Raw genomic sequence first — 9,563 nt, forward strand, 5'->3', positions numbered from 1 at the left:
GATGGGACGGGGGCTCCTGTGATGTTATAGCAGGTTCAGACGGAGCCCCCCGGAATTCATCAGCAGAGCCTGAGTCCCTGCCCCGGTGAGCCAGTCCTGTGCACACAAGCTCCCTGTCCCGTTTTCCTTCGTGGCAGCAGCGTGGCGCGTGTGCCCCGGGAGGGGAGCGAGGCTGTGCCTGGGCAGGCCTGTGTCTGCAGGGAGACCGGCCCAGGGGGTACCTAGAACCATGCCCGATGTTCTGGTCACTTTGACACTGAATCACCAGGAAAGGAAAGCTCAAATCTTTTTCCTCTTCCTCTTTTAAAGATGGCTTAGAATCCACTTAAAATTTTTTTTTAAATGTTTATTTACTCTTTTTTTATTAAAAAAATTTTTTTAATGGTTTTTATTTTTGAGAGACAGAGAGAGATGGCGTGAGCAGGGGAGGGTCAGAGAGGGAGGGAGGTACAGTATCTGAAGCAGGCTCCAAGCTCTGAGCTAGTTGTCAGCACAGAGCCCGATGCGGGGCTCGAACCCACGAACTATGAGATCATGACCTGAGCCGAAGTCAGACACTTAACTGACTGAGCCACCCAGGCGCCCCAATGTTTATTTACTCTTGAGAGACAGAGAGAGTGACAGAGCATGAGTGGGGTAGCGGCAGAGAGAGAGGGAGACACAGAATCTGAAGATAGGCTCCAGGCTCCAAGCTGTCAGCACAGAGCCCCACGCAGGGCTCAAACCCACGAACCGTGAGATCGTGACCTGAGCTGAAGTCAGACGCTTCACCGACTGAGCCACCCAGGTGCCCCGTGTAGAATCCATTTTAGAATGGTGAGAATCTGGAGAGACCCTCTCCCCAGAAACCTGTTACTCATCCCCTCATGCCCACGTGGCATTTTGCGTGCAGTTGCGGGGAGTTGACAGGCCCTGGGCAAGAATGGCTCCTTTTGGGGGTCGTCTGGATAAGATGGTTAAAAAGAAGCAGTGGGGGTGCAGGGACCCCGTGTTGGCCCTGGAAGGACTGTTGTACATTCAACTAGAGAGTTAACCCAACGGGAGCAGCTCACTCCCCACCCGTGCTGGCTGGATGGGGGCAGCTGTGGGAGCCGGTGACAGGACCAAGGTTCAGAAACCTCGTCGTGCGTGGAGTGGAGAGGCCCTGGTGGGCCGGTCCTGCACGAGGATGTGACCTGGGAGCGGGAAGGGCAGCAGTCCTGACTTTTGCCACTACTTTTCTCGGCGTGTTAATTGTCACTAGGCTTCTGGATTCCTGTTTGCTCACGTTCAGTACCCAGGACCAAACCCGAGGCTTTTGGCAGTTCTACGTGAAGCTCCAGGATTCCAGAAGGGATCGTTAGGGGCAGGAGGGAGCCCGTGGCCAGAGACAATGGGGAGCCCACCCACCCTTTACCTGGAGCCGCCTGGGTCCCGTCTGCTTACCGCAGTGGCGTGCCACGGGAAATTGCCATTCAAAATTAGTGTGCAACTCTAGTGTGCAACTCCTTAACTAAATTTGGTGAGCACAGGCCTGGACTATCTTGAGCTGCTTCTCTGCTCCTGAGTTCTGAGTGTCCAGGGAGGTTAAAAAACCCAAAAGGAATTACCACGTCAGAGCAGCATCTCCTCTAGACTGGGGTGCAGGGCTCAGCCCTGTAACCTCGGGGAGCCCTTGGAGCGGAGCTCCTGCCTTGTCAGCCAGGCCGGGAGGTAGGGGAGCTTGCCGCGGTCCGGGAGGTGTGTCAGGGGTCCTGGGGTCGAAGTCAGAGGCTCCCCCACACTCTGGCCTGCTGCTATTGAGAGGCATGCTCAGTTAGGGACACAAAACAAATGCACAGATGTGCAATCTCAGCGTGCGTCTCCCGAGGGTAGATGCCTTTTCTTTGTTGTCAGTGATCCATATTTGTATTGCAGTGTTAACATTATAAACAACATAAGCAGAACAGATTTTTTAAAGTTGAGAATAATTAAAAATATAAGGTGTCTGCCCCACGGCAAAGAGGTCAGGCTCCCTGGGAAGCAGCTGGCGGAGGTTGGTGGGGGTGAAGGCCCGCCCAGGTGGGGGCGGTGGTTCGCGGCCCCAAGTCTGCGCCCCCGCCTGCTGGTTCTGGCCCTGGCTGCCCAGGCTGGTGTTGACTCAACAGCTCCCTGTGAAACGACAGGTTTTTTTCACCCTTAAATTTTGCCTCCTCCTAAGCAGTGATAGCCACTGTGAAAGAACAGGTTTTCTGTGCAGAATGTTCTTCCAACACACTTGAAAATAAACACAGAACAACGCAAACAGTTTGTCTGCCCACCTCTTGAAGATCCCGGGTCGGCCCCCACCCATGCGAGGGGGACAGCCCTGTGGGAGGCTCCAGGCTGTGGCGTCTGACTCCAGGCCACACTGGGAAGGAGGGGCTGGTGGCCGAGGCCCGTGTGGCCCGGTGGGGGATGCCCTCCTCCAGGCCCGAGGGCAGCTGCAGGTGCAGCCGTGCCTGGTGGAGTTCCAGAGGGTGCTGGGCACATGCTGCATCCCGTGACAGTGCTGCTCAGGGCAGCCTGGGTGCGGCTCTGGGCCACCTGCTCCATGTTGTCGTGGCCCTGCGTGCAGCCAGAGCCTTGTCCACTAGTCCGCCCCGTCATCGGGCACTTGGCCTGTAGCAGCAGGCCCTGGGCTCGACCCTGCAGTTCCAGTGGAGAGCCAGCCAGACAAGGCAGCTGCTCTTACGAAACCCCCGTTCTAGTGGGGGAAGGCAGACAGCTAGCAAGCAAACCAGTAAAGAGAATATAGAAAATTCTGGCAGTTACACGTGCTAAGCAGTAAAATTGAGATGGGGGTGGAGAGACACCTTTATCCAGAAGAATCCACATGATTTATGTCACTGCTCCCTGCTCCAGGAGATAGACCATCATAACTCCCCGCTCCTTAGGTGGGGGCTGCGCTTAATGACCTGCTTCCACAGTGAAAGGAGAAGGGCAGGTAACTTTCCAGTGGAGAAATGTGACCAGCAGTAGCTCCGTCAGGCGATGTAGACCTAACACAGGCAGACACGGAGCTGTGTTGGCCACCTGCGCCCTCGCTGCCGGGGGGTGAAAAGGGCATCCCTCCTGCGTGGGCTTCTTCCCAAAACCCGTAACACTAGTCTACTGATGAGAAAACACCAGACCCAGGTTGAGGGACATTCTGCAAAATACCTGACCAGTTCTCCTCAGAGCTGTAAGGTCACCAGAGCAAGGAGGTGGAGCACCTGGTCACAGCCAGGAGGATGATTAGCTGTAACGTGGGATCCTGGAACAGAAAATGGGCGGGAGGGAAGGACTAAGGAAATAGGAATGAAATACGGATTTTAGATAATAATTTAAAGGGGTAAAGGAAAAACAAGTGTAGAGGGTGGCTGAGAAATCTTTTCTGAGGTGGTGGCATTTGAGCTGGGCCTTGAAGGTTGTGATTGCCTTAGGCCAGGGTAGGGAAGACCTGGGGTCAAAGCGTCCTGGGCAGAGGAGGCAGCCGGGTGACGATCCTGGGGCAGAGCCGGCTTGGGTCCATCAAGGAGCATGGGAGACACGCTCAGCACAGCTGGAGAGGTGTGAGGTGGACGAGGCCAGGCAGTGAGGTCAGAGGTGGACAGGGGCCAGGCTGTGCAAGGCCTTGACGCCATGGAAGGCATTTGGATTTGATCCCGAGTGTGATGGGAAGGCGGTGGAGGGCTCTGAACAGAACGGCGACATGAGCTAATTTCCACTTGCAATAGCTTGAGTCTGGGCGGAGAGCAAAGCAGGGGGTAAAGGGAGGCAGACGCCGGGCGGGAGGCCCCTGCGCAAGTCCAGCGGAAGACTGGGGCTGGCAAGGGCCACCAGAGTCCTGGGCATGCCTCCGTCCCTTGGGAAGCCAGTGCGGGTTCACACGTCAGCACCTTGTTCCCTCCTCCGTCTCCGGAAGATGCGGAAGGTGACCTGAACTCCGGGTTCCAAGAACTCGCTCTTTGCAAGTCCACACCCTCGTGCCAAAGAACTCCATGGCAGAGTCCCTACAGCCAGCAGCCAACCGTCTCCAATTCAAGATGTTTTCCTCGGTTGTTCCGTGTCGCTTTCAGAGAACTAACAATGTACACCATGCTTCAGTCGGTTGCTCCGCGTTGCCCTTATTTAAGTGGGAAAAATACAGCGAGGTTCCTAACCTCTCTGCCCTCTGGACGTTGTCGGTGGGAAGGGAAAACGAAAGGCTTCAGGCACGTCACGGCCTTTCCTAAAGTGTAAACGGTTTCAGAATAGCTTCCGTGAATTTGGGTATGATTTATTAACCACGTACCATTTTTCCTGTGCCACCTCCACTCCTTCGGGAAGGAAGTGTGGTATCAGTAGACTAAATGTCATAAAAAACACGTTGAGATTAAATAAGCTACCGCAATTTGTGCTTTTTTGGGGGGAGGGGGTCAAAGTCAGGGTCACGTTCCTTGGCATTGCCAGGATGACAGGAAAGAGGGGTTCTGGCCTCTTCGTTGTCCCTGGCGTGTTGTCGATGCTCCCGTCACTGCCGGCGAATGCTCGCTGGACGTCTCAGGAGCCGTGCACCCGGGCTCCGTCCGCAGCTCGGCCTTGTCTGTAAGTCTAGGTCCGCGACGCTGTCTGAGCACCCCCCACCCACCGTGTCTGTGCTTGCTCCTAGAGATAGAGATGGTGATCATGGAGCGCAGCAAGCTCCCGGAGTTGGCGGCCAGCACCTCCATGCACGAGCAGAACACCACGGATGAGGAGAAGAGCGCCGCAACGGGCTTGGAGAGTGCGCAGTGGAGCAGGTGCTGCCCTCGGGCCCACATGGGCCGGTGCTGCAGGTGGGGGATGGGCTGAGTGGGGGCGGGGGGCTGCTCAGCAAAGTTTCCTTGCACCTCCGGCCCCCGGCCACCCCAGGCATGGCCCCTCTAGCCCTGAGCCCTTGGAAGGAGTAAGACTGAGACATGGCGCCACCTCACCCCCCCCCCGCCCCCACGCACATTGGTGCTGTGCCCTGTCCTCAAGGGTGCAGGTGGCCCCGTGGCCTCAAACTGGCCGCTCCTGGCAACGCTCTGCTGCTCCCAGGAAGGAGCGCCATAGGAGCCATGCTCTGATCGCCTGTGTCGTTCATTCACTGCCACGCCACCCCGCCGCCCACAGGGCCTGCCCTGGTGGCTCAGCCAGCGTGATTGAGTGCTGCTGTCCACCTTCGACTTTTTGCCTGGCTTCTCATCTCACTGATGGCCCGCTGAAGCTAAATCCTCTTAAACCTTGGAGATGCCGCACTTCCCGGAAGCTTGCGGCAGCGCTGCCCCTTCCAGAACGAGACGGGGTGGAAGGCCGCTCCCACGGGGTGCGCTGGGCTGTTTGGAGGGCCTCTTCCTTTCAGAGCTATTTCCTTAACAAGTGGCCCTGCACTTCCCTGATCCTACTTTGGGGTTAATAAATTCACGGCACGTCAGCCTACAAAGCCTTGGCTTCCTGGACTCTCAGGGCCAGGAGAGTCTCTCTCTCTCTCTCTCTCTCTCTCTCTCTCTCTCACACACACACACACACACACACACACGCTGTGCTCTTTCTTAGGCCAGCTTGAAGCGAAGAGTCGAAGCACACTAATTTTTTCCTCCACATCTCTTGGCTTGGCACATGTTTCACTTATCTAACAGGCAGGATTCCTTTCTGTCACATGCACACGGGGGCCATTTTTAGTTTGGTTTAAACAAAAAACACCAGAGTGTGGTGTGAGCTATCAGTTGCTGGAACTTATAAAGACCTTTTTGATTTTGCTTGGCAGTGAAAAGCATAACTCCTGGAGCTCCGAAAATGAAGGGAATCATTCTAAACACAGAAAGGGATGGGAAAACAACCTTTCGTTTCTTGGCACAGCATCAGTTAGGGTATGAGTGACTGGAAAAACCACAAACAACTAGTGGAGGGGGTGCATGTGTAGATGGGGGAACATCTGCTTCTTAGAATGTCAGCTCCTGCTGTACGTGATCGCTGTCAGGGTACGCTGGGTTCTTAGGATCCAACAAATGGAAACAGCACCTATTTCACTTACTATAGTAATAGTACAGCTTTGTTAAACGAAGACAAACATGTATTATTAAAAAAAAAAAAGACGAACAGAGCAAAATGCTATGTTTGGATGTTTAGTTGAGGTTTTGTTTTTTTTTTTTTTTTCTTCCCCTGATTTTTAGTGAAGAGAGGGCTTAGAGTGGATTCAGATGGTTTCTTAACTCTCGGTGACTTGACCTGGCATCTTCGATCCTGTGGTTTCTTACGGAAGCTGAGCCCAGTGTCTCGAGGTGGGCCCACATGCAAGCTCGTGGCCCTGGGCGCCCTTGGGCCAGGCCTCTGCTTTGCTCTGAGGCCACATCCAAGGAGCGGGGAGGAGGGTGCTCTGGGGGAGGGAGGGAGCAGACTGTTCTCCTTGACATGAATTGCATCTTGACATTGGCCCACTTGTCTGGAGAAACGGCGTGGTACAAAGCAGAACTGTTCTTTTCCTTGTCTGTCGTGGGCTCTGTCTACGTTCAGGGTTAAGCATAGGACTAAGAAACTGAAAAATGTTTTAAAGCATTTTTTTCTTTTCTTAAAAAAAGTTTTAAAAAATTACAAAAGCAATACACATTTGGAAAATGTAAAAACATTTTGAAAAGATGTATAAAGAAGGGAAATGGGTCTGCATGATGCCCGTTTCAAAGGCAGCCGTTACTGACATTTGGGTTATTTCCTGCCGGCCCTTTTTCATCGCCCGCTTAGTGGGAAGCGTGCCTTCCCTGCCCCAGGACTTAGGCTATTCCATGCCCGTCATTTTGTCGTCTTTTTTTTTTGCCCAATACCAACCCCCCCCCCCAGGCATCTCTTTCACTGTGGTGTACTCTCAGTAACAAAATGCTAATGACTTTATGATACTTCATCTCCTAGAAGATGTTATGTCCGCCCCCAGCCCTCCTTGTGTTCCTGGGCATTTGGTTATGTGTCCTGCTCCCAAACGAAAATACAATCCACATTCCAATCGGCTCATTTACAAGAAAACATTTTATCCCACTCTCAAGTTTGGAAGTGTTATTGCCAGGAACTCACAGAAACGCAAAGCCACACATGGCAAAACTATTCAGGCTTCTGAAAGGTGCCGGATCTGGGGCGGTTCCCCAGGTCAGGGGCCCCGGAGAAACCGCCTGCACACAAATCCCCACTTCTTAGAAAGGGTTCTTCCTTCAATTTTCAAGGGTCTGGCGCTCATTTGAAATGTTACCCCAAGAACATTTTCACTGTTTTCTCTTTGGCCTTTTCCAGTTAAATATTTTGAATCACTGGTACATTTATGGATTCAGATTTTTTTTTAAGTCTAAAAAGTTATGCAGTGAAGTATTTCCCTGTGTGTTTGCCACACCTCTTCTCTGCCCTCACGCCGTGCTGTTAACGGTGGCTGTGCGCCCTTCTAGGAGCTCCGCGTGTCTTTGGTCACTCACCGAGGTCCTCTGCTTTCTTGGCTTTGGCCTGGCCTCCAGAGAGGCGGCTGCGGTTGGTCACGGGCTCCGAGCCGCCTACCCATGGGGCCACGTCTGTGCCTGTCCTATCAGCCTTGTGATGAACGTCCTTGTTCTCTCTTTCCGGTCAAGCCCTCCCCCTGGAAGGGCAGCATTTGGGGGTGTGCAGTGTGTGGTCTTTGTACAGAGCATCAGAGGTGCTACCTCACATGGCTTCGTACCCGTCAGGGAAAGTCCATCCAAGACACGGCCAGGCCAGCACCTGTCAAAGGGAGCTCAAGGGGAAAGTGCCCGTGGAATACGCAAAACAGAGATCCCATCTCAGATGGCACGCGTGAGCACCCTTGCCACTGAGCAGCCGGGCCTGTGTTGAGCAGCCTTCGTGGTTTCACTCGAACCCCACCTTCCCAATAGGGAAGCCGAGAGGTTTTAGGTAACTAACCCAAGGGTTTGGAGCTAAGAAGACGCAGAATCTGAATCGGAGGCAGAACCCAGGCAGTCTGGCTCCAGGGCCCGTTCCGAAACTGTTCGGGCTCGTCGGTGCTCTGTCTGGTCTTGACTGTCTGCCACGCTGCCCCGTTTTCCTCATTCGCTCGCTCCTCTTCGCAGCACTGACATGGTCCATGTGCTCCCCGGCACGGGAGCCCCCCAGGAACGGGGACCTTGCATCGTTTCCCCCCAGTGTTTGGAACAGCTGGGGCACAGTTGTTGGGTGATTACGGGGTCTGGTCCTCTGTCACTTTGTCCTGGAGCTAGGTTCCCATGGGCTGAGCCTGTCCCCGATGCCTAGTGCTGGATGGGCACACGGAGGGCTCGCTGAGTGCTGGGGGCGGAGCCGTGTGAGGCGAAGGCGGCCAGAACTCCGTGTGCAGATGGGCGAGGAGGAGTGGCCCCTGTGTGTGTAAAGAGGCTCATGCGCACTCCTCCTCTTTTCCAGACCGTTCCTAGACATGGTGTACCATGCCCTGGACAGCCCGGACGACGACTACCACGCACTGTTTGTGCTCTGCCTCCTGTACGCCATGTCTCATAACAAAGGTAAGCCCGCGCCCCTCCCCTGCCTTCCTGGCATTCCCCCTCCCTGCCTCGTGGAATAAAAAAAAAGAAAGCCCCCCTCCTTGAGGAATGCCTTTTCTGGTTTTGGCGGACTCCCACAAAACTCTTCGGCCTTGTCAGAATTTCTCAGGTGCTTTTGCCCAGACCAAAGCCACAGGGGTTGGTTTCTTGGGCAATATGGCGGGTGGGAGGAAGGGTCCAAGGGACTGGCTAGCCCGGTATGACTCTGTTCACACTGTGGTTTTCTTTCGACCCCTTGCTTTTTACAACTGGCTGAGCACCCGACCTCTTTCCTAACATCAAAACTGAAATCAGTCACATTTGTGATCTTGGTTTTGCTATTTTTAACAGCTGAAGTTCTTGCTCTGCGTTGAGGGCTAAAATAGACTCTGGGCGGATTGGGTCGGGGCCTAGGTTTCCTTTCTGAAGAAAGGTGTGGTTCTCCGGCTTCCCCCATTGGGGTGGGGTGGTCAGGATCAGAGTCCCGTGGAGCTGACAGGTCTGGTGAGGATCCACTCATTCACTTCCTCACCGGGGAGGGCCGCTGGCGTGGGCCCCACGTGGCTTGACATGGGCGGGTTCTGAAGCCTCCATGTCCGGATCTCTGCAAGAGATCGAGAACATTCTCTCGGGCCTCCGCCAAGAGCTGGGCTTGGCATACATGAGACTTTGTTGCAGGTGATGTTTTAGTAGGTTTTTCATAAGCTAATGGTGGGGTGGAGATGGAGGTGGGTTTTACTGAGAAAGCCTAGGTCTAGAGACATTTCAGAAGCACTTGGTGTAATAAATATTTCTTCCTAAATCATTAATCCTAGGGCGCCTGGGTGGCTCAGTCAGTTAAGCATCCAGCTTCGGCTCAGGTCATGATCTCACGGTTCGTGGGTTCGAGGCCCGCATCGGGCTCTGTGCTGACAGCTAGCTCAGAGCCTGTTTCAGATTCTGTGTCTCCCTCTCTCTCTGACCCTCCCCTGCTCGCACTCTCTCTCTCTCTGTCCCTCAAAAATAAAATAAAAAACATTAAAAAAACATTAAAAAAATTATTAATCCTGATAAATA

At 53.9% G+C, this 9,563-nt stretch overlaps 1 protein-coding gene across 3 annotated transcripts in view; it reads left to right on the top strand.

Moving 5' to 3' along the window:
• Positions 1 to 9,563, top strand: part of CLEC16A (C-type lectin domain containing 16A) — a 187,364-nt gene that overhangs the window by 58,071 nt on the left and 119,730 nt on the right. For 2 of the 3 annotated variants that reach the window (XM_029950046.1, XM_029950047.1), the window contains 2 exons: positions 4,631 to 4,760; positions 8,389 to 8,489. In XM_029950046.1, the coding sequence (XP_029805906.1) occupies positions 4,631 to 4,760; positions 8,389 to 8,489 (231 nt within the window). Of the gene's footprint in view, positions 1 to 4,630; positions 4,797 to 8,388; positions 8,490 to 9,563 lie in introns of all 3 variants that reach the window. The other variant, XM_029950045.1, reaches the window with a different exon arrangement.

The sequence above is a fragment of the Suricata suricatta genome, chromosome 8 (assembly GCF_006229205.1).
Source record: "Suricata suricatta isolate VVHF042 chromosome 8, meerkat_22Aug2017_6uvM2_HiC, whole genome shotgun sequence".
Lineage (NCBI taxonomy): Eukaryota > Metazoa > Chordata > Mammalia > Carnivora > Herpestidae > Suricata > Suricata suricatta.